The sequence below is a fragment of the Gadus chalcogrammus genome, chromosome 1, assembly GCF_026213295.1.
Source record: "Gadus chalcogrammus isolate NIFS_2021 chromosome 1, NIFS_Gcha_1.0, whole genome shotgun sequence".
Classification (NCBI taxonomy): domain Eukaryota; kingdom Metazoa; phylum Chordata; class Actinopteri; order Gadiformes; family Gadidae; genus Gadus; species Gadus chalcogrammus.
This window is the reverse complement of record NC_079412.1, coordinates 24,359,337-24,383,880: the sequence shown is the minus strand read 5'-3', so window position 1 is coordinate 24,383,880 and position 24,544 is coordinate 24,359,337. Positions and strand designations below refer to the sequence as shown.

General features: G+C 43.9%; 2 protein-coding genes and 1 non-coding gene across 3 annotated transcripts in view; 2 read left to right on the top strand and 1 right to left on the bottom strand.

Moving 5' to 3' along the window:
- The first annotated feature begins 423 nt into the window (after window positions 1-423).
- Window positions 424-11,385, top strand: LOC130388049 (myosin heavy chain, fast skeletal muscle-like). Its single transcript, XM_056597375.1, has 41 exons — window positions 424-462; window positions 1,012-1,053; window positions 1,181-1,399; window positions 1,481-1,624; window positions 1,719-1,875; window positions 1,961-1,988; window positions 2,071-2,188; window positions 2,277-2,369; window positions 2,456-2,519; window positions 2,597-2,695; window positions 3,365-3,468; window positions 3,586-3,724; window positions 3,863-3,981; window positions 4,119-4,268; window positions 4,359-4,529; window positions 4,621-4,921; window positions 5,029-5,099; window positions 5,198-5,285; window positions 5,389-5,506; window positions 5,604-5,727; window positions 5,817-5,953; window positions 6,037-6,292; window positions 6,383-6,625; window positions 6,703-6,879; window positions 6,979-7,124; window positions 7,235-7,325; window positions 7,410-7,799; window positions 7,887-8,013; window positions 8,157-8,275; window positions 8,393-8,589; window positions 8,679-8,862; window positions 8,953-9,118; window positions 9,234-9,358; window positions 9,446-9,754; window positions 9,862-10,065; window positions 10,182-10,307; window positions 10,398-10,568; window positions 10,651-10,755; window positions 10,860-10,955; window positions 11,051-11,182; window positions 11,276-11,385. Exons 3-41 carry the CDS (start codon window positions 1,193-1,195, stop codon window positions 11,291-11,293), a joined length of 5,814 nt encoding a protein of 1,937 aa, XP_056453350.1. The 5' UTR covers window positions 424-462; window positions 1,012-1,053; window positions 1,181-1,192; the 3' UTR covers window positions 11,294-11,385.
- Window positions 11,386-17,519: 6,134 nt separating this feature from the next.
- Window positions 17,520-17,621, top strand: LOC130392199 (U6 spliceosomal RNA). Its single transcript, XR_008896984.1, has one exon. It is a non-coding gene; the product is annotated as a U6 spliceosomal RNA (small nuclear RNA).
- A 1,633-nt stretch (window positions 17,622-19,254) lies between these two features.
- The window catches only part of zgc:136971 (S9 family peptidase), a 10,086-nt gene continuing 4,796 nt past the window's right edge, over window positions 19,255-24,544 (bottom strand). Inside the window, exons 14-22 of the mRNA XM_056597339.1 lie at window positions 23,561-23,655; window positions 23,159-23,291; window positions 22,153-22,236; window positions 21,956-22,036; window positions 21,657-21,745; window positions 21,245-21,438; window positions 20,347-20,449; window positions 20,029-20,135; window positions 19,255-19,530 (exon numbers count right to left, since the gene is read on the bottom strand). Of these exons, the coding sequence (XP_056453314.1) occupies window positions 19,431-19,530; window positions 20,029-20,135; window positions 20,347-20,449; window positions 21,245-21,438; window positions 21,657-21,745; window positions 21,956-22,036; window positions 22,153-22,236; window positions 23,159-23,291; window positions 23,561-23,655 (986 nt within the window). The 3' untranslated portion in view covers window positions 19,255-19,430. The remainder of the gene's footprint in view (window positions 19,531-20,028; window positions 20,136-20,346; window positions 20,450-21,244; window positions 21,439-21,656; window positions 21,746-21,955; window positions 22,037-22,152; window positions 22,237-23,158; window positions 23,292-23,560; window positions 23,656-24,544) is intronic.

The following is a 24,544-nucleotide window of genomic DNA, read 5'->3' as shown; positions in this document are numbered from 1 at the left end:
TTTATTTGAAATAAATATTAAAGAGGTTTGAAATCTTATATTTAATTTAATATTACGTCAATATTATATTTTATAGACATTATATATCGGGATATTTATAATTTCTTTGAGAACCAATTATTTAGCCACACTTACAGTGCACAGTATTGATCGTTGAGACTTTGTGTTATAGCTAATAATAGACCTGAATAATGTGTTTTCTTTTGCACTTCAACACAAATCCACCAAAGTGAACATCATCCGTGGGCATCCATAGCCAACGCCTCTATCAGACCCCCCCTTCCGCGATTGTTAGCAACCCCAAAATGCATCCACGTGTCCATGTGAAATGAATATGAAGATGTAACTGAGCCTATTGAGAGCATGCCCATATTGAGGATGTGTGTGCTCTGCAGAATCGCCCCTATATAAGAATGGGGAGACTGAGGGGACGCAAGGAAGATCAAGACGTTCCACCTAGGGGTAAGTCTGTCGCTCTGTGCTGCAGCTGCTGCCAGCAGTGTTGGGGACCAGCTGGAGCGTTGTGGATACTTTAAGGCTCATACCGCATGTGTTTGTTACAATGTAAAACCCTGCATGGATATGGATGAGGATGATGATAACAATGGTAATGATGAGTATTTTAAATAATTATTATTTTAAGTACAGTATGCTTGCTCTATGCTTACTTTAAACTTAATTTACTCTGTATTAACTACATTAACAAGTTTAAATCTCACCGATGAATGCAATAAGACGATAGCAATAATAGCAATAACAAGAGAATACTGAATTATTAGTTATGCTACTTGGTATTTCTGCATTGTTATAAGCAAGGCATTTATATAGCAACCTTCCATCACAAAGGCCATTCATAGTGCTTTACATAGGTAGGGGTACAATTTAATTCAAGTATTATATTATTGTGGTATAAACTAAAATGTTAAAAGAAGGTATTTAACAAAAACATTTATTACTAACATTTATAATACAATTCAAACATAACTGGTATGCAATATTATTCTACCTTAGGAAGAACACTTGGATAGTTCCTCTGTGACTGGGAAACCAAACGTGAGTTTCTAAGCCGATTTATTTTATAATGAAGGATTATAAATTGATCAATTCAGCACAGAGGTTTGATTTGAATGACACATCTCTGTCACTGAACGTGAAAGACTAACTCTCCATCTCCTTCCAGTAAGCAGCCGCCATGAGCACGGACGCGGAGATGGCCCTCTACGGGAAGGCCGCCATATACCTTCGTAAGCCAGAGAGGGAGAGGATCGAGGCCCAGAGCAAGCCCTTTGACGCCAAGTCCGCCGGTTACGTGGCTGACGTGAAGGAAATGTACCTCAAGTGCACCATCGTCAAGAAGGATGGCGCCAAAGTCACCGTGAAACTGCTGGACACCCAGGAGGTACGTCGCAGTTCAAATCAATGTAGTTAGTTATGAAAGTTTCAAGATTTTAAATAACAAAATATCCGTTCCATCTTTTAGGAGAGGACAGTCAAGGAGGATGATGTCACACAGATGAATCCTCCCAAGTATGACAAGATTGAGGACATGGCCATGATGACCTATCTCAATGAAGCCTCTGTGTTGTATAACCTCAAAGAGCGTTATGCAGCATGGATGATCTACGTAAGATAGCCTGCCTGCTCAGTAAAACACAGCATACTCATAAGAAGTACTGACAGAAGCGTTTAGGTGTTCATTGCCATGTTATTCCCTTCAGACCTACTCTGGGCTGTTCTGCGCCACTGTAAACCCCTACAAGTGGCTCCCAGTGTACGACTCAGATGTCGTAAATGCCTACAGAGGAAAGAAGCGTATGGAGGCTCCACCCCACATCTTCTCTGTCTCTGACAATGCCTACCAGTTCATGGCTACCGGTATGTCTAACTTTGATAATAATACAAATCAACACACGGTCCTAGAGATCTTCATGTCTAACATGTATTATTTTTTCTTCTACAGATAGAGAAAATCAGTCTGTCTTGATCACGTAAGTTCTGCTTCGGTTCAACCCGGTGTGTTTAAAAGACACAGTTGAGAACTTTCTATTAAAAACATATTTCTATACACAGTGGAGAATCCGGTGCTGGAAAGACTGTGAACACCAAGCGTGTCATCCAGTACTTTGCCACAATCTCAGTTGGTGGTGGTAGTGGTGGAGAGGCAAAGAAGAAGGAAAACAAAATGGGGGTACGAAATCACTAGTTCACTGGACAACTGTTCTCTCTGGACTCGTTGCACTGCTCCTCTCATTCTCTCTCACCATGTGAAACTACAGGGATCTCTAGAGGACCAGATCATCGCTGCCAACCCCCTGCTGGAGGCCTACGGTAATGCCAAGACCGTGAGGAATGACAACTCCTCTCGCTTTGTAAGTATGGAGCACTTCAGCCTGTACATCTTCAGCCACTTGATTGATCATTAGGAAGGAGTTTAACCAAAGTTTATCCAAAACAGGGTAAATTCATCAGGATCCATTTCAATACTAGTGGCAAACTGGCTAGTGCTGATATTGAGACATGTAAGTATCCGTTTCAGATGGTGAATAGATTTCAACACTTGGATGAATAGTTTTTCATTAATGATGTATTCTTATAGATCTGCTGGAGAAGTCTAGAGTGACATTCCAGCTGCCAGAAGAGAGAGGCTACCACATCTTCTACCAGATGATGACCAACCACAAGCCTGAGATCATTGGTAAGATGGATGATGAAGAGCAGGGGTGCCCAACCAGTCGATCGCGGTCTACCAGTAGATCGCCGACAGATCCCAAGTCGATCGCGAGGGGTGAAGAAAAAAAAAAAAAATTTTTTTTTTTTTTTTTTTTAATGAAATTAAATTTGCGCGGGACATATACGCGCGGTAGCGCATGTGCTGTTAACAGCAGTTGAAAGCCGTCAACAGTAGTTACACACTCCTAAACGTTGGCATGGCTGAGGAGAAACAAGCTAAGACCTACCATTTTCACCCTGAGTGGGAGGAAGATTATTGATTATCGTTGAGAAGGTGCCGTGCGCAGACGGAATGAAACCCCCACTGAACCCCCCCCCGTCAACAATTGTTCTCTACCCCCCCCCCCCCCCCCCCCCCCCCCCCCCCCCCCTGGCTTGAAGGTAGGTTTGCTGGTAGATCTCGGGAGGTTGGCTACTTGAAAAGTAGATCTTGGGTCAAAAAAGGTTGGGCACCCCTGATCAAGAGCCTTGTAACACAACGCTATGGCAAGAGAGCCTATAGCAGTGAACGAGCTTCTTATTGGTACTTCATCTCAGGAACTGTACATTGTAAAGCAAGGTGTATTACATGAAGACAAAATCAACTACTAACTACATGCAAAGTCTAACCATGGAGACCTGTTTTGATCTCCAGAAATGACGCTCATCAGCTCCAACCCCTACGACTTCCCCATGTGCAGTATGGGTCAGATCACTGTGGCTAGTATCGATGACAAAGAGGAGCTGGATGCTACTGATGTGAGCTTGACTTCCAGTACACTTGCATCTCTTTCCAAAGATGCTTTAGAAGTAGTAGTTGCTATGCAATAACACGTCTTCATGACTAAAATGAAAGATGTTTTCTTTTAAATACAGGCTGCTATTGACATTCTGGGCTTCAGTCATGATGAGAAGTTGGGCATCTACAAGTTCACTGGTGCAGTGCTTCACCACGGTAACATGAAGTTCAAGCAGAAGCAGCGTGAGGAGCAGGCTGAGCCAGACGGCAATGAGGGCGAGTACCTTTCCTGTTAAATACTGCTCAAGTTTAGATTGATTCAGATAAAAAAATTACAAAGTTGTCAAATGTTGTATGCGATGTGACAGTAGCCTGTAAACTGTGCCATAAATATAGTCCATGTTTCTTTCACAGAGGCTGACAAAATCGCCTACCTGCTGGGCCTGAACTCAGCTGATATGCTGAAGGCTCTCTGCTACCCCAGAGTGAAGGTTGGCAACGAGTACGTCACCAAGGGTCAGACTGTACCTCAGGTAACCAAGATAACACGAAAAGATATAAAGAATTTGAGTTGACTGCTGATTTCATTAGATCACCTTTATCAGGAAATCCAAGCTAGCAAAACAATATTCAATGTAATGATGCCTTGCAATTTCTGCTTTTCTACAAGGTCCAAAACTCAGTGAGTGCCCTGGCCAAGTCTATCTATGAGAAGATGTTCTTGTGGATGGTCATCCGCATCAACGAGATGCTGGACACCAAGCAAGCAAGACAGTACTTCATTGGAGTGCTGGATATCGCTGGTTTTGAGATCTTTAATGTGAGCTGATCATTAACTCATTTTTATTTCAAACATTTCTGGATTTCACCTTCTCATTGATCTGAGATTAAACGTCTTTCAAACTAATAGTTCAACAGCATGGAGCAGCTGTGCATCAACTTCACCAATGAGAAACTGCAACAGTTCTTCAACCACCACATGTTCGTCTTGGAGCAAGAGGAGTACAAGAAGGAGGGTATCATCTGGGAGTTCATTGACTTCGGCATGGACTTGGCTGCCTGCATTGAGCTTATTGAGAAGGTACACAATGATATTCTGAGATGATCCCAGCATTCATGGACTGTTCCAAACAGACCTTACCATAACACTTTGTGTGTTTTCTTCTACTCAGCCAATGGGCATCTTCTCCATCCTTGAAGAGGAGTGCATGTTCCCCAAGGCCTCAGATGTGACCTTCAAGGCCAAGCTGTACGACCAGCATCTTGGCAAAACCAAAGCATTTGAGAAGCCCAAGCCTGCCAAAGGCAAGGCTGAGGCCCACTTCTCCCTGGTGCACTACGCTGGAACTGTGGACTACAACATCAACGGCTGGCTGGACAAGAACAAGGACCCCCTGAACGACTCTGTGGTTCAACTCTACCAGAAGTCTGGAAACAAACTGCTGCCTGTCCTGTATCCCCCCGTAATAGAAGGTACAATATCAATTGGAATATGGACTATGATGTTAATTTCAACTATAATGTACATGAACTTTTGTCCCTTAAAAAACAAATATGAAAATCCTTCTGTTTGATACCAGAGGTCGGCGGTGCAAAGAAGGGCGCCAAGAAGAAGGGTGGTTCCATGCAAACCGTGTCTTCACAGTTCAGGGTATTATTTTATGTTTGCCTCGACCAGATCTAATGCCATTTCATGAATATATCTTTCATTGTCTTCATGTTTTTGCACTTAACGTCTTGTATCTACAGGAGAATCTGGGCAAGCTGATGACCAACTTGAGGAGCACCCATCCTCACTTTGTGCGTTGCCTGATTCCAAATGAGTCAAAGACTCCAGGTACAATTACACTAGTACCAGTGTGTTAAGGTTTGGTGAAGAAGCTTATTGGTCATGAATTATTTAACGGCATTATTAATTATGTGCAAATACATATTAACAGGTCTTATGGAGAACTTCCTGGTTATCCACCAGCTTAGGTGTAACGGTGTACTGGAGGGCATCAGAATCTGCAGAAAGGGCTTCCCCAGCAGAATCCTCTATGCTGACTTCAAGCAGAGGTAACCATTAATGAACCATCATACGCTACTATGGGCTTGGAAAATCCACATTGTGAGAATATGATAACAAATATCACATTGGCCCCTCTCATCTAAGGTACAAAGTACTGAATGCCAGCGTCATCCCTGAGGGACAGTTTATTGACAACAAGAAGGCTTCTGAGAAGCTGCTTGGCTCAATTGACGTGAACCATGAGGAGTACAAATTTGGCCACACCAAGGTAAACACCAAACACTGTTCTGTATTCGATATATTGAGGAGATTTCAAGCAAAACCAGAATGAATGACCATTTGCCATCTCCTTCCAAGGTGTTCTTCAAGGCTGGTCTGCTCGGTCAACTTGAGGAGATGCGAGATGACAAGCTGGCAATCCTGGTCACAATGACTCAGGCTCTCGCCCGGGGATATGTCATGAGGAAGGAGTTTATCAAGATGATGGAGAGGAGGCAAGTTGAAGAGTCTAGTAGCGATAGTCTTAACACAATGTGTATATTTAGTGTTACTAATTTTGGCTAACTTTTTTCAATAGGGAAGCCATCTACACAATTCAGTACAACATCCGCTCATTCATGAACGTCAAACACTGGCCGTGGATGAAGGTGTACTACAAGATCAAGCCTCTTCTGAAGAGTGCTGAGACTGAGAAGGAGCTTTCCCAGATGAAGGAGAACTATGAAAAGATGAAGACAGACCTGGCCACGGCCCTGACAAAGAAGAAGGAACTGGAGGAGAAGATGGTCTCTCTTCTGCAGGAGAAAAATGATCTGCAGCTGCAAGTGGCATCTGTACGTGTGATACCTGTTGATATGTTTACCACAAAATGATTGGGAGAATCCATGGAAATGTTCATGAATTTGTTTTGTATTGTGAAACAGGAAGGAGATAACTTGTCAGATGCTGAGGAAAGATGTGAGGGACTTATCAAGAACAAGATCCAGATGGAGGCCAAACTAAAGGAGACCTGTGAGAGACTGGAGGACGAGGAGGAGATGAATGCTGAGCTGACTGCCAAGAAGAGGAAGCTGGAGGATGAATGCTCTGAGCTCAAGAAGGACATTGATGACCTGGAGCTTACCTTGGCCAAAGTGGAGAAGGAAAAACACGCCACTGAGAACAAGGTTTGTGAAGATACAATCCATCTGAGGATGAAGATTTTGAACCATTGCGTGCCAACACCTTCTATTCTGTATATTAGGTGAAGAACCTCACTGAGGAGATGGCCTCTCAGGATGAGAGCGTTGCCAAGCTGTCAAAGGAGAAGAAAGCCCTCCAAGAGGCACACCAGCAGACCCTTGATGACCTGCAGGCAGAGGAAGACAAAGTCAACACTCTGACCAAGGCCAAGTCCAAGCTGGAACAGCAAGTGGATGATGTACGTTCATTTGATGATATAATATTCATATAAATGTACAGAGGTATATGCATTGTATAATAGAGTTGTATTGTAACAAACAAATGTTGAAATATGAAGCTTGAAGGTTCTCTGGAGCAAGAGAAGAAGCTTCGTATGGACCTTGAGAGAGCCAAGCGAAAGCTTGAGGGTGATCTGAAACTTGCTCAGGAATCCCTCATGGACCTTGAGAATGATAAGCAGCAGTCTGATGAAAGGATCAAGAAGTAAATATAAATTGGCAATTATTCATAATATACGGAATACTAACCCTGCAATTTGGGAGGTGTGTTTCATTTTCATTATTCATCAAAAAATAACCTTGTGAATTTTACAGGAAGGACTTTGAAAACAGCCAACTTCTGAGCAGAATTGAGGATGAGCAGATCATGGGCCTCCAGCTTCAGAAGAAGATCAAGGAGCTTCAGGTGAGCCCGCCTCGTCGAGTTCATTCCCAATTTGAAAATGTGCTTTTCTGTAATAATTCACTCATCTCCATCCCTCATTCCTAGGCCCGCATTGAGGAGCTAGAGGAAGAGATTGAAGCTGAGCGTGCTGCTCGTGCCAAGGTTGAGAAGCAGAGAGCTGACCTCTCCAGGGAACTTGAGGAGATCAGTGAGAGGCTCGAGGAGGCCGGGGGAGCCACTTCTGCTCAGATTGAGATGAACAAGAAGCGCGAGGCTGAGTTCCAGAAGCTGCGTCGTGATCTGGAGGAGTCCACCCTGCAGCATGAAGCCACTTCCGCTGCTCTGCGCAAGAAGCAGGCGGACAGCGTCGCAGAGCTGGGAGAGCAGATCGACAACCTCCAGCGCGTCAAGCAGAAGCTGGAGAAGGAGAAGAGCGAATTCAAGATGGAGATCGACGACCTCTCCAGCAACATGGAAGCTGTTGCCAAGGCGAAGGTAAAATTGAGTTAATGCATATATTGTAAAACAGAATAAGAGCCAAGTTGGCGAAACATACTCACCTAAACAAATGCCAATGACCAGGGTAACCTTGAGAAGATGTGCCGTACTCTGGAGGACCAGCTCAGTGAGCTCAAGTCTAAGAATGACGAGAACGTCCGCCAATTGAATGATGCCAGCGCTCAGAGGGCGAGGCTGCTCACTGAGAATGGTGAGTTCATTCACCTTCTACTCTTATGGCTGAATTTGCTGACAGATACGGATACTTTCTTGATCCAAGATTAATTGATTTAGTTGCACCACGTATTCAACATACTCCTATGTGAAAACCTATTCAAATCTTCTCCTAAACAGGTGAGTTTGGTCATCAGCTTGAGGAGAAAGAAGCCCTTGTGTCCCAGCTGACCAGAGGCAAGCAGGCCTTCACACAGCAGTTGGAGGAGCTGAAGAGACTTGTTGAGGAGGAGGTTAAGGTAGGCCATAATAAATAAAACATTAAACTGGAAATAATAATTGAAAAGTGGATTTATTAATTTGCTGTTGTGAAGATACGTGTCCCTAATTGCAGATTTCAAATTCCTCTCTTGTAGGCCAAGAATGCTCTTGCTCATGGTGTGCAATCCGCCCGCCACGACTGTGACCTCCTGAGGGAGCAGTTTGAGGAGGAGCAGGAGGCCAAGGCTGAGCTGCAGCGGGGGATGTCCAAGGCCAACGGCGAGGTGGCTACGTGGAGGAGCAAGTATGAAACTGATGCCATCCAGCGCACTGAGGAGCTGGAGGAGGCCAAGTGAGTCAAATTTACTGGTTTATTGTCGGTTTCACTTCAAAAACTACAATTCAGTTCCTCAACCATTATTGTTGTTATTATTATGAAAGGAAAAAGCTGGCTCAGCGCCTTCAGGATGCTGAGGAGCAGATTGAGGCTACCAACTCCAAGTGTGCCTCTCTGGAGAAGACCAAGCAGAGACTCTTGGGTGAGGTGGAGGACCTCATGATTGATGTGGAGAGGGCTAACGGACTGGCTGCCAACCTTGACAAGAAGCAGAGGAACTTTGACAAGGTAATACTGCTCTCTCTTTGGGTTTTACACTGTCAACAAAGCATCATGTTAGAGAGCCAGATCTATGATATTATGTATTATGTTATTCAGGTTCTGGCAGAGTGGAAGCAGAAGTATGAGGAGGGACAGGCAGAGCTTGAGGGATCCCTGAAAGAGACTCGTTCTCTCAGCACTGAGCTTTTCAAGATGAAGAACTCCTACGAGGAAACTCTGGATCATCTGGAGACACTGAAGCGCGAGAACAAGAACCTGCAGCGTAAGTTCTCCAATGAGCACAACATATCCTTTACACATTTCAGCCACATGCTGGACATACAGATATAGAACTCTGCATAACTTACTTGAAAGTACACATATTTTACCTTCTACAGAGGAGATCTCTGACTTGACCGAACAACTTGGTGAGACTGGTAAGAGCATCCATGAGCTGGAGAAGGCCAAGAAGCAGACGGAGATTGAGAAGTCTGAGATCCAAACAGCCCTGGAGGAAGCTGAGGTGAAGCCTCAATATGTATTCCCCCTAAAATATGAACAATTTCAAAATGGCCAACACTTCATTTAACAGTCAATACAATATTTATAGGGAACTCTGGAGCATGAAGAGTCCAAGCTCCTGCGTATCCAACTGGAGCTCAACCAGGTCAAGGGTGAGGTTGACAGGAAATTGGCTGAGAAGGATGAGGAGATGGAGCAGATCAAGAGGAACAGCCAGAGGCTACTTGACTCCATGCAGACTACTCTGGATGCTGAGGTCAGGAGCAGGAATGATGCCTTGAGAATCAAGAAGAAGATGGAGGGAGACCTGAACGAGATGGAGATCCAGCTGAGCCATGCCAACCGCCAGGCTGCTGAGGCCCAGAAGCAGCTGAGGAACGTGCAGGGACAACTCAAGGTACAGGACTCCAGTCCACTGTTAAGACCGATGTTTGTATTCCACCAATCAAAACACTGGTTAAGCATGTGATATTAATCACGATGTCCTCCTGCTGATCATTTCAGGATGCCCAAATTCACCTCGACGATGCCATCAGAGCAGCAGATGACCTGAAGGAGCAAGCTGCCATGGTGGAGCGTAGGAACGGCCTCATGATGGCTGAGCTTGAGGAGCTGAGGGTAGCTCTGGAACAGACAGAGAGAGGCCGCAAAGTGGCTGAGACGGAGCTGGTGGATGCTAGCGAGCGTGTTGGACTGCTGCACTCCCAGGTTAATCCCTTAAAAAACTGCTCAAACGATCACAAGAACATTCTCTATTTGTATGCATGACTGGCCAAAGTCAGTGCTCAGCTCGACTTAATGAAATGATCCATTTAACTTTTTAGAACACAAGCCTTATCAACACAAAGAAGAAGCTTGAGTCTGACCTGGTCCAAGTCCAGGGCGAGGTGGACGACTCCATTCAGGAAGCCAGGAATGCTGAGGAGAAGGCCAAGAAGGCCATCACTGATGTAGGTCGATCAAATATCCAAGGCCTTGTGTTTGAAAGATCATTGGTTACTTAAACATGTTCCTGATTAACAATATGATTACGATCTCAGGCTGCCATGATGGCTGAGGAGCTGAAGAAAGAGCAGGATACTAGCTCTCACCTGGAGAGGATGAAGAAGAACCTGGAGGTCACAGTGAAGGACCTGCAGCACCGCCTGGATGAGGCTGAGAACCTGGCCCTGAAGGGTGGCAAGAAGCAGATCCAGAAACTGGAGTCCCGGGTAAGAGAATGTCCCACAGATCTATGTGTACTTCCATACCATCAGGAAGTGAGTGTAATCGAATGCGATTGATTTCTAAAAGGTGCGCGAGCTGGAGTCCGAGGTTGAGGCTGAACAGAGACGTGGAGCAGACGCTGTTAAAGGTGTCCGCAAATATGAGAGGAGAGTGAAGGAACTCTCATACCAGGTATACCATACATATCACTTGGAGCTTCTATTTTGAAGGATTACTTTTGAAAAGAAAACCACCTCTCCACCTTTTAAAGTCCCTTTCCTTGACCGACACTTTAGACTGAGGAGGACAAAAAGAATATCTGCAGGCTCCAGGATCTGGTTGACAAGCTGCAGCTGAAGGTGAAGGCCTACAAGAGGCAGTCTGAGGAAGCGGTAAGCCAACCCTAACCTATGCTTCATGAATACGGTTGTGACCTGGCTTTCAGTGGATCCCATTGAAACCTAACACATTGTGAACGGCCCAACAGGAGGAGCAGGCCAACTCCTACCTGTCCAAGAGCAGGAAGGTTCAGCATGAGCTGGAGGAGGCTGAGGAGCGGGCTGACATCGCTGAGTCTCAGGTCAACAAGCTGAGGGCTAAGAGCCGCGATACTGGCAAGGTAACCTCCCCACCCTCACTGGTACTTCTTCATGACCCAAACATTCACTCTTGAACATATGTACATCTAACCAACTTTTTTTCCTTTTCACAGACAAAGGACGAAGAATAAGATCGCTTGTTGAGACATCCCGGGCGTCATACAATATGACGACGGTATTGGCAACGTAGAATAAAAAGCTTACTCATTATCCTTTTGTGTCCTTTGCCGTTTATTGCTCAATGTCTCCATTATTCAGGCTCATAAAATAAATGCCATACAGAATGTGGGCGCAGTAGAAGATAACATGACAGGAAACGGTTGATTACATGAACATAGCTGGAGTCATAGTACACTCGAATACACTGTGTACACTACACATGATTCTGAGCAGTACAATACAAGACCTGCACAATGCTTCATTAGCTGAGCTTGTGGAGCTCCAGACATGAGAAGGAATACTATGGCTTAGCTGACCAATAGGAAGCTACAATAAATAAAACAGGATATTGAGTCATCACACAATAGAATATAAATTAAGACTATATTAATCCCAAAGGGAAAAATCTTTAGGTATCAATACTATATATGCTAAATAATGTATAAAACCACACCATATGCAATATTACAGTATTCAATAGATGGGACACAGACACGCAGTGACTTAAATACTTAAACATAGTCATTCATCATTCACTTGTCTGAGCCTCCAACACATTCGAGATACCAGTAACACTCTGAATTACTGGTGTGTCCAGTACGAACCCAAGAGGACCTAACTATACCATACAACTGTGCCAACAATGATAACAACGAGGCCTATAAATGTGAGAGGGCATGACATTAAAGAGCCTACGGGAACGTCAAGGTTAAAGGGCACTTGAGACCTCAGATTAGCCCAGCGAGTTCAACATTGCAAGCTATAGACCTGATGACACATAAAGTAAACAGTGCAGCAAAGACCCAGTCACAAATACTCACCAAAGGGATACGATTGTACTATCAGTTTCAACTCGAACCTCGCCTACCAAAATAATCTTGTCAAAAGTAAAATCATGACAAATGAAGAAGGGGAAAAAAAATAGTTACACTTTGGCCAATCAGTTAACCAAGTTGCAAGTGGTAAACTGGGTTGATCAACAAAAACAAACATGAACGGTAACACCATTGCTGATTTAGTCTCATGAATTGTAACACCTTAAGTGAGTAATCAAAGTTATTGAAGGCACAGAGGTGAAGAGCAGAGGTTAGACTGGAGCTAGCTTGAAATATCAATGCATTCATATTGTACCCCTCATGTATTGAAACTGAAAACAGTAGGCAGTGAGAAAAGCCTCAAGTAAAGTTAAGTGGTCATTTGGGATAGATAGATAGATAGATAAAACTTTATAAATCCCGCAGTGGGGAAATTCTTGTGTTACAGTACAGCAGCAGTCAAGGAAGAGATACAAAGTATAATATAATACCACTAGTAATGCTACGGAAATGCTTAAAGAAATGCAAAGTAAATGCTGAAGTGATGACAAACAGAACAAACAGGGAAAACAGGCTACCAATGGCTGCCGGCACAAAGGAGCGCCTGAAGAATTTGGGGGGGAAGCAAATCTGTGGCTGAGGGTACACCCCATCTGCCACAGCTCATGGGGACAGTTTGGGAACAGTGAGGGATCTGGGAGGCGTGGTGGGTGTTTCATCGCTGCCGAGCGGTGCTAATCAGACCCCCCTGGTGACTGTGTGCTTGTCTCCCTGCGTCATAGACAACACGGCCAGCTCAAGACTGGCTATGATTTTTCAGTGTTCAACTTCATATATTTTGCAAAGATTGCTTTTGTTTACTTTCCGAGGCAATTGAACTACAAATCATAGTTGGGTTAACCCTTACGAAAATGTATGTTAACAGTGCTGTTTTCCACTGCCATAGCTGTGTAAATAATTTGTAACCTTCTATTGGTGATGAGCAGAGCGGAACCCCTGTAGTGGATCACCTGTTAGGAACAACCCGGTTCTCAATTTGCTCTCTCAAAAAGGTGAAGAAAAATTATGGAGAATAAGAAATCTGAGAAAAAAATATTATTAGAAGATTAGAAAATGCTTGGGAGAATATTTTTTGGGGAAAAGGAGGTATCGAAAAATTATGGAGAGAATATATAGTAAACAGTTTGTCTAATAAGTGACGGGTTTGATACGTTCAATGGTTCCGGATACAATGACAGCCAAGATGGCTGCCACTGATGTACCTACATGTGTGTGTTTGTGTGTTTCAATGATTGTTTGTGTGTATGCATGTATCAATGGTCTGGTGTGTGTGTGTGTCTGTAAGCTAATATCTCTGTTTTCAGTCGTCTTTGTGTGTGTGTGAGCAAGTCTGAACATGTTTTTGTTGTGTACGCCGATATCTTTATGTGTGTATGTGTTGTGTGTAAGCAAGAATATGTGCATGTGTGTATAAAAGCGTCATCTTTGTGTACGCGTGTGTCTGTGTCTCTGTATGCACACTGTCCACTGCCACAGCCCTTTTATTCCCCTCTCCATCACCTTTCTATACCTATAGAAGACTGAAAACAAACAGATATTAGCATACAGACAGACACACGCGCAAACACACCCATTGATGCATGCATACACACAAACAATCTTTGTTACTCACACACACACACAAAGACACACACACACACACACACACACACACACACACACACATGTAGGTACATCAGCGCAGCCATCTTAGCCGTCATTGTATCAGGAAACACTGAACACATCTAACCCGTCCCTTATGAGATAAACGGTTAGGATTTGTCCCAGACCAGGCTATAGCTGCTGACCAGACACATTTGCTGGAGCGAATAAAACATGAGCTCGCTGCTTTGTCTGGTTCCACGACTACTGGCCAATATCTTTCTCAGTGGTCAGTGCTTCCATAATTAGTTTGGAGGAGGATAGACGTCCCCCTGGAATCCTTCCCGTGGACATGTAGTTCTTTTAGCATGCTGACTCAACCGTATGTGTTGACATTTTCCGTCGCCTACCTGTCACTCATAGAATCAGACAAACTCATATACCAAGTGGTAAATGTCTATGAGGTCAAGAGAGCCTTCTTCTGTGGAACTGGACTGTCACAGTCTATTTTTACATCGACGGGGAAAGGCTAACTAGGTTTGTGAGCATCGGATGAAACAACATCACAGGAAGATTTAAAGTCCACTACTTTTATTAATGCGTTTATCAATGGTTTAGAATAAAGCAGTGACATTTAGAAAAAAACTATGATTAAAAACTATGATTACAATTAATGCATAATAATAGACAGTTACTAACAAAAGTTATTATAGAAACAGAAATTATAATCGTTATATAAAATGTAAAAAAAAAACTTGAATTACTAGTCAAATACGTTTATTGAACGGCATGATCCATTCCATAAAAAAGTAAATGAGCAGAAATATTATATTATATGAATTTATAAACATTATTCATCCAATTATTCGAACAAAACGATTGTACAGTTTATAAAATGTACCTGTCCATGGCTCCCCCTCAGTGTCCTGCTCCATCTCCTCCTAGTCCTCTTCATCCTCTTGTATCTCGACCCCTGGTTCTTCCTGAACCAACACTGCTCCCCCACAGCTCTCTCCTTCCCCACCTGCTGGGGGGGGGGGGGGCCGGGTTGAGGGGGGGCTCTGAAATAATGGAATAGGCTGTGACCATTGGACCACTGGAACAAACCATCAGTGTCTCCCCCTCGCTCATTCATCATCATACAATGATAATAAAACACTGCAGTTATTTCACAGCCCGGCGGACATTTCCCTCAGGTGGACCCAGCTCCCTTTGCTTACAAAATGGTTCTAGTCGGAATTTGTAAACCCAACACTTAGTAATGAACGAGCACAGATAGATACATAGAAACAGCATTACTTTCATGCTAAATTAGGGAGCTTGATTACCATTCAGTGTGTTTTTTTTAATCTTCTGCTAGAAAAAACGCAACAGACAGAGCGACAGACAAGGCCAGAAAGACAACTGAGCACCACCGTATAAACAGTGAAACAGATCACATGATGTAATTCTTCCAGAATGTTCCTCCAGGAGTCTGCCATGCTCTGGTAAGGCCGTGCCCAAGGCTGAGTGGCAGCCTATTTTTACCCCTGATTCATGCCTTTATCCCTGTGAGTATATAACAACATCTGTTATATTATACCATTGAATGTGCACAAGCTTCAAGGGAACATGAAGCTCTCGATATTGTAAGGCACTGCCAACAATGCCAACTGTGTTTTACCATATAAGGAATAAATTGTTTATAGATATGGCTTGACATTTAAAAGGTGATAGCCTTCCTGCTTTGTACCCAACGCGTTTGTTCCCTTCCACAAAATATTATAATGTTTGTCAATAGTGATTGATATGCATTAATTTATAACACTTGAGCACCTAAACGTGAACTACCTTATTTTTGAATGAACACAACTCTGCTAGCTTTCTCACCGATTTATATGAATGCTTATATTGTTATAAACCGTTCCGTGCACTTGAGTGGAGAGTTGAATTACGTTTTGGATTTTAATTTGGAGATTGAAACAATGTATACAAGAAAATAATAATCAATGTGGATCTTACTCAACTCCATGGTCTTTCGCAGAAATGGTAACCGCCAGCAAGAGGAGTGAGGAATGGAGGTAGCTAGCTTTGGCAAATTCAAGCAGGATAATATTGAAAAACAATATTGAAAACCTTGTCAGTGAAATGTTTTCATATTTTTATCTGGCAACTTCCACAAAGTTCCAACAAACACCTATTAATAAAATCATAACTATATAAACAGTTCACTGTTGGGGCATTAGGTCTGTGTGCCATCGTTTGTTAAGCTATTTTTATTTCACAATACTAGGGCATGATTTATTCCCCTATAAAATGGGTGCATGAAATCTATTCCGTCTTAATAAACAGAAAGGCATCGCTTATAAATAAATGCAACTCTACCCCTAATATAAAGTAGCCCATGGAGATTCCTGTCATTAAATCATGACTTTTAAAAGCACTTAAAGTATCACGGAAAGGATTGCCTGTTATGGTTTAAATGCTTCAGCCACATTAATCAACCAAGACTTAGGCCTGGTTATTTATATGTTCTCTTTCTTCTCATAACCTATCACATATGTACATTTGGTTTTTCGATTTCATTTTGATTTCACAAATTATTTACTTGTGATTTATCTGCTGCATTTTAATTAAAACAACAGTTAGATAAGTAATTGTTTGCAACTAAAGTCTCTCAACCCCTTGAAAGATGTACAATAATCATATCCTGCATTATAGGCTACATCTTTAGCAGTTTCAGATTTAAATGTAGGCCTAAATAGAGAGAGACGGAGCCTTATGCCAGCTGTGCTTTCCGTGCTGAATGTAGGCCTATACAAGAATGCACGGTCTCAGGGGAATTGGATGGACTATAGTTGAACAGAGCGTCATGAGTGACATGAGAAAACAGACAACTCGCACACAACAAAACAGAACGGACTGCTCCGAACTGCTATTTTCCAACAGACATGTACTGATCACGATTTCCCTATCAACAATTACCTTGCGCAAGTCATTGACTACCGATGAACAATTGGGATGGAACAAGATAGAGGGAGGGGGAGGGACTATGGTTGAACAGGTGGCCGATTCGAATCCCTCCTGCGCACAATTGCAAAGACGGAAACGTGCACGTTGCCCGTGCGTGTGGCGTTCTGTGTGTTCTGTTACAATATACTTGACCTTTACTTTGTTTTCCTCAGGGTCATGTCATATGAACCGGGCTCATAGTAGGATGCCAATTTAGGCTGCATACAAGGAGTAATCCTCCTGATACTAGGAAGATTAAATACATGAGGGATGAGAGCGACTGGGGTCGAGGGGACATTGCATGACAACGGTTGATAAATAGTCGGCTTATAGGACTATCGTGATATTTTGAGTCCTATTGTTCACGAGTGAGTGATCGCATCAAGTTAACAAAGGAGAGCAAAATTAAAAACAACCTGAACGTGACAAAATAACATTCCAAATGGCGTCAATCAGTTGCAACGAGCGAATGCATTTTATGTTTAAGTTTGTAGGAACTCGAAACTTACGTATTCATACACTACTTACTTTGATACCGTCGAGTTCAGGTGCACCTGTAGGGGAGTGATTTTCTATTGGTGGAGATAGCTATATTGAGACCAATAGGCCTACTCGTTGTTCATTGGTCAGATCTGACCAATAAGTAGTAAACCGGGATCAGCAACAACAGTGTCGAGTGTCAATGGACACTCACACTGTTGTTACAAAGAGGTATTAATATTTGACGGAATGGTTAAACATATTGTTCTTCTCGCCCCGGCCGTACACACTAAAATTGGATCGAAACAGAGATGGTTTGAATGTCCACTTGCACAAAGACTACATGCACAATCGTGAAGGATGCCATATTTTTATATTTATATTAATGAGCCAAACTCCATTATACCGCAATAGTATATGGCCATATTGTTATTTCGACTTTATATTGGCTTGCACAGCCTAGTATTTAATTGTCATTGTGGAATACTGCCCTCTAGTGCTGCGGTTGAAGGTCCTACTGTAAACTACAAGTATATGGGTCGAAGAGGAGCAGTACTACTTGCTATGGTTATATCTGTGTTCAAATTAAACATGCTATGATATAAAATGTATATACAACTTTATGCACTAAAGGTAGGATAAACTTGGATGATACAGTGAGCAGTAGGCAGATGGGAAAGACTGGCGAAGACAAACATATCTGAAAATAAGAACATATCTTTGGCATCATTGTGGTATTGTCCAATACCACAACCTCTCTTGGGTCTCACTATAATTAGGTTTTCTATTGTAAAGCAGCTGCAGTGGAGATCTGGCATCAAGGGGCTTTCTCTCACAGTCAATCCTGTCTGGTGTAACCCCATCTCCCCCTCTTAGCGGGTGGACACACTTTAGGGACAAAAACGGCCGCGGTCTTGGGCTTAACAGTCGGACAGATCATTAGCAATAACCATGTCAAAACTTAAAATCGGTTTGGCCTTTTGGATTCTTCCCTTTTAACGTATACACAAACATCATCTGTTATTAATAGGAAATGCAATAAGGGTGCTATGCCTGCCTCATTCTAGAAGTCGGATCAGCTTTTTAAGAAGGCCATCCTGTCAAGAGATGTCAGAGATGCTAAAATATTTATAGCATAGTGTATAGGGGTACCCCTAATGTATATTCTCCTCTCCAGCTGGCTTGGGGACATGACCTTAATATATCCTGGACTGTTTCCTCCGTGGAATGTAGTTTGGACGTCAGCATTGAGCTCCTCTGAATGTGTGACGTAGGATTATACAATGCAAGATTCTGAGTAGAGCAAATAGTACCCACGTTACATTTTCCAAGATTGACGAAAAACAGCATGATTTATGCTGGCACAATAGTGGCAACAGTGGTACATAACTCCACCTTCATTGGGCTGTTCATATTGTCCAAATACTCAGGTTAAGAGTATTGTCTCTAGTGTAAGACTTTTTTTTTTTCAAGGTTAATTTCCCTGTGTATCCAATAGCATGCCTGCTGGGTCAAAAACAGACAATAGCATTGGAATTACCGTTGACTGGTTCATGTAATTGGGTTGCTTATCTTCTAAAGGACTTGTGTATTAAACTGGAAGATCAGCGTAAACCAGCCTGATGGATGAATAAAAAAAAATGCAGTAAGGGTCCCTACTCGGTGCGTCTACCGAGCACAACGATGCAATATTGGATATATTGCGCCACCTGCTGGAGAGAATTGAATTACCAAAGTGTAACGACATCCTAATAATAATTGCATTATTAATGCGGGAGAGTATTTAATAACGATTACTTCATAATCAATTTAATGAATGTTAAGGAAGTCCATTTAGTTCAGGACTGGAGCTGAAGCAGGAACGGGATATTTCTATTGTGATTGACACAATATGCAGTTCATTTGAGCGTGAATCCCATTCATTTTACTTGTTGAATTGGGAGGTTGGGGTTATGAAGAGATCAATATAGATAATAAATCCAAAGGAAATAAAACTCACAACTAACAAAGTTAATGTAACAAAGTTATTCTTTATTTTGCGTGTAAAAGCTCAAAAAGACTGCTGTCCCAAGGAGTATAAAAGGCCACTGTACAGTACACAAATACTTACAGTAACAAAGAGAATTTTGCCTGTGATTGTGTGTGTGCGTGTGAGTGCATGAGTGCCTGAGTGAGTGTGTGTTCAGAGGTGTTGCTGCAGCCAAAGTGCTGTGTTCAGAAAGCAGTCAGCCTGTGTATCCACTCTGGCCAATGAGTGGCCGTCTTCTGGAAACCATAGCAACCTAAAATATAACAAGAGATTGTAGATTTGGCATCATCACAAAAAATTGATGCTATAGCCCCGCCCCATTACCTGACAGGTGAGTTCCTGCTCTAGCCACGCCCCCTTTCCCGAAAGGTGAGTCCCTACCCTAGCCCCGCCCCCATACCTGACAGTGAATCCCTGCTCTAGCTCCGCCCCCTTACCTGACTGGGGAGTCCCTGCTCTAGCCCCGCCCCCTTACCTGACAGGGGAGTCCCTGCTCTAGCCCCGCCCCCTTACCTGACAGGTGAGTCCCTGCTCTAACCCTGCCTCCTTACCTGACAGGGGAGTCCCTGATCGCCTCTAACCCTGCCTCCTTACCTGACGAGGGAGTCCCTGCTCTAGCCCCGCCCCCTTACCTGACAGGTGAGTCCCTGCTCTAACCCCGCCCCCTTACCTGACAGGTGAGTCCCTGCTCGCCTCTAACCCTGCCCCCTTACCTGCCAAGTGAGTCCCTGCTCTAGCCCCGCCCCCTTACCTGACAGGTGAGTCCCTGCTCTTCAGGGCTCTGTAGAGCTCCAGTCCTTGGTGAGGAGACACCCTTCGGTCCTTGGCTCCTAGCATCAGCAGAACTGGTGCCTGGATCTGCACACAGGTGATAGCAAGACTTACAACACCACATATTCCAATCTTCCCTGTGAAATGTAAAATAAAGGTACAGTACAAATCCAGTGCTAGGGCGGTCATTGCCTTAGGAATCCTCTCACTCTTCTGGTGTTGATAGATATGAAGGTTAAGGAAGCAGTGTGTGTGTGTGTGTGTGTGTGTGTGTGTGTGTGTGTGTGTGTGTGTGTACCTGAGCAGCGTGTGTAATGGGGGACCTCTCCAGCATGATTGCCAGTGCTTCAGCAGTGGGGATTTGGTCGTAAGAGTACATCAGTCCTACACTGGAGTAACGCCTGGATGAAGAGACATTACGACAAAGACAGAGAGTGAGATTGAGAGAGAGAGAGAGACAGACAGAGAGTGTTTCTATGCAAGTGCGGATATAAAAAAATACACACAAACATCAGTAGATGTGTTTCCATCCCCCTGCTTTTATGCAAATGTTGAAGTATCGAATCAGTCAACACTGATGGAAACACCAAAATTCTCATAAAAATCCTCTAATTCGCCAAAAATGTATCCCCTTGCTTGAGGTGGTTTTTGAGTGATGCGAAACTGAGTAAATGCGCAAAATGGGAGATGGAAACACACATTTCGAAACAGCTGTGACGTAGCCAACATTGAACACACGAGACCGTCTTTCCGATTACCGCATAACGACCAGCCATAGCAACCCCGCCCACATCAACTAATAACGTCAATGTATCTTTTTTTAACCGTTTGTATATCCTTTAAATATATCCTTTAATTACGTACATCGAACAGATGGCCAATGTAAATACTAGATATGTGTGGACCGATGAAGAGATTAAACTATTCCTTGCTCTCATCCAAGAAAAAAACGTGTCCAAAACCACCTCCAGGCAGAACTAGTGTAGTTTTCCGCTCCAACCACTTGATGGAAACGCACCTAATTCAAATGTCTTTTTTGCGAACTTTCTAAAGATTCGCTTCACCTTTTAGATGGAAACGCAGCTAATGTCTACCCCATCTACATTACATCCTGCACATCCCAGAGTACAACGCAGACTAAACAAGTCAGAAAACGTATACGTGTGTATATGTTTGTGTGTAATTTAGTGTCTCACCAGTCAACGATATCACTGGTTCCCAGTAAGGTGGCAAAGTTGATCACCGGGTTCCTGGCCGCACATGCCCGGTAGAGGTCTGGATACTGACCAACCAGATGACAGGACAGGAAGCCCCCGTGGGACCCACCAATCACAGCCAGGCGATTGGGGTCAAGGGTCGCGTCGCGTTGCAGTGCAGTTGTGACGGCCCTCTGACCAGAGAGAGGACTTATTGATGAACCCATAATCAAATCAATTCATCTAATTCATTAAGAGATGTGTTTATATTGACTTATCATGATATCTCAAGGTCTTATTTTTTGGATTGACTTAATCATATTTCTTGCATCTTGTTTATTCAGTTAGTAATACGGGATGATTGTCCGCTACATTCGTACAAACGTCTTTTAAAAGTATTGGTAACCAATACCTGCACATCTTTGACATCCTGGGTACCGATCCGACCAATCAGGGACAAGATGCTGTCCTGGCCGAAACCTGTCGATCCCCGGTAGTTCACTACCCAGGCAGACGGACAGAAATACAAACAGACGGACAGATATTTACAGACGGAGAATCAAACAGAAATAACAGTAAGTGAGACCACAATAAGGTGCATCTTCATTAGGTGATACAGTGTGTGTGTGTGTGTGTGTGTGTGTGTGTGTGTGTGTGTGTGTGTGTGTGTGTGTGTGTGTGTGTGTGTGTGTGTGTGTGTGTGTGTATTACCCATGAGGACAGCGAAGCCCAGTTTGACCAGTCCAGCTGTAGTGGTGTTCCATTCTGCAGGGAACTGTGAATGAGGCCCACCTACGAAACACACCACCCTAGTAACATTAAACAATGAAGTACCCTCATCACCAAATATTAAGCATGACATAAAACAACAGTATTAAATCGTATTAAAATAAGGTTTGGACTCTGACCGTGGATGAAGACCACCAGGGGTATCTTGGCTCCATGGAAATGATCCCTCGGTTTAACCAGCACAGCCCCAAAGTCTAGACCAGCTACAGACAGACGGAAAGAATTCGTTCAAAAGGCTGGCTGGGTTGGATAGATGTTGACTCCCTCTGCAGGCCAACGTTGGTTACTGCATCTGACTTATCCAGTGTGTGCATATGAATGTAATAATTATTGATTGCATTTATATAGCTTTCCTTGGTACCCAAGGCGCTTTACATAGTGAGTGAGTGAGTGAGTGAGTGAGTGAGTGAGTGAGTGAGTGAGTGAGTGAGTGAGTGAGTGAGTGAGTGAGTGAGTGAGTGAGTGAGTGAGTGAGTGAGTGAGTGAGAGTGTGTGTGAAGCAGTAGTGGGTGAGTGGGTGAGTGAGTGGGTGAGTGAGTGGGTGAGTGAGTGCAGGAGTGAGTGAGTGAGTGAGTGAGTGAGTGAGTGAGTGAGTGAGTGAGTGAGTGAGTGAGTGAGTGAGTGAGTGAGTGAGTGAGTGAGTGAGTGAGTGAGTGAGTGAGTGAGTGAGTGAGTGAGTGAGTGAGTGTTGAGGGGGGGTACATGTAGCACCCAGTAGGGTGCTACATGTATAGTATGTAGCACCCACTTTGAGACCTCTTATCCAAAAGACAGTGATCTTCGACAGGTCAGAGTCCCCGTCTCTGTCCTGGGGCATTGGGATGAGCAAAACATCTCTACCTGCACCTTTTGGTCTCCCACCCAAGAAACCGCCCTGCTTAGCTTCCAGAGAAGCCAGTATTGCTCTGCAGGTAGCCATGGTGCTGGCTTATGGCTAATGGGGCTTATGGCTAATGGGGCTTGTGTGTGTGTGTGTGTGTGTGTGTGTGTGTGTGTGTGTGTGTGTGTGTGTGTGTGTGTGTGTGTGTGTGTGTGTGTGTGTGTGTGTGTGTGTGTGTGTGTGTGTGTGTGTGTGTGTGTGTGTGTGTGTGTGTGTGTGTGTGTGTGTGTGTGTGAGACACTGACAGTACTCTGTGTTGTCCTCTTCTGTGGTGGGGGTGACATCCAGGACCGTCCAGCGGAGGTCAAAGGTCAACCCAGGCTGGTGCAAAGTTTGCCAATCCACATAGCACCCTACTGGCGGGAGGAAACCCACCCTCTGAACACACACACACACACACACACACACACACACACACACACACACACACACACACACACACACACACACACACACTTAATATCTTCTATCTATTATCTTAAAGGTAATAGTTTGTGTGTGCGCTGTATCTGACGAATGTCCCTGATGTGACTTGTGTAGGTGTTCATGCATGCTTGACGTGTGTGTGTGTGTGTGTATGTGTGTTTGTGTGTATATATGTGTGTTTGTGTGTGTGTATGTGTGTTTGTGTGTGGGGGATATCTGACCAGAGTTGGTGGTGTGTTGGGGCTGGAGCAGTAAACCACCATGAGGTCCTTCTGTATGGCCAGCAGCTTCCAGCTGCCGTAGAACTCAGACAGATCTAGAGAGAGATAGAGACCAACAATTTACAGCATATAAAGAGAGCACACATATCTTTGAGGAGAGAGAGACCACATAGACCTGTAGAGGACACAGAGAGACCATAGTGATCTTAAGAGGAGAGAGGCCACAGAGATCTAAATAGAAGAGAGTTACCTTTCTGATCTATTTAGGAGAGCGAGAACATAGAGATCTATAGAGGGGAGAGAGATAGAGAACTGTAGAGTAGAGAGAGAGACTATATAGATGTCTAGGAACAAGAGGAAGACCAGGGATATGTATGGTGGAGGAGAGAGACTATATAGACGTCTAGGAACAAGAGGAAGACCAGGGATATGTATGGTAGAGGAGAGAGACTATATAGATGTCTAGGAACAAGAGGAAGACCAGGGATATGTATGGTAGAGGAGAGAGACTATATAGATCAGGAACAAGAGGAAGACCAGGGATATGTATGGTAGAGGAGAGAGACTATATAGATGTCTAGGAACAAGAGGAAGACCAGGGATATGTATGGTAGAGGAGAGAGACTGTATAGACGTATAAGAACAAGAGAGGGAGACACCTTACACATGAAACACAATATAAAAGTCATCTTTCGCACCTTCCAGTTCCTCCCTGCAATGGCGACGACGAAGAGGAGGAATAGGAGGAGGAGTAGGAGGGGGAGGCAGCTGAGAGAGAGAGGGAGAGGAAATGAGAGGAGGAGGAGGAAGGGGGAAGGAAAAGAGGGAGGGCATGGGAGGAAGGGATGGAGAGAAGAGAGAGGGAGGCGGTAAGGGGGAGAAGGAGGAGAAAGAAGGGGGGCGAGGAAGACATGGGGAGGGAGGAGGAGGGAGGTGAGAGGGAAAGAACAGAGAGGGAGGACGAGGAGGGAACAGGTTATGAGG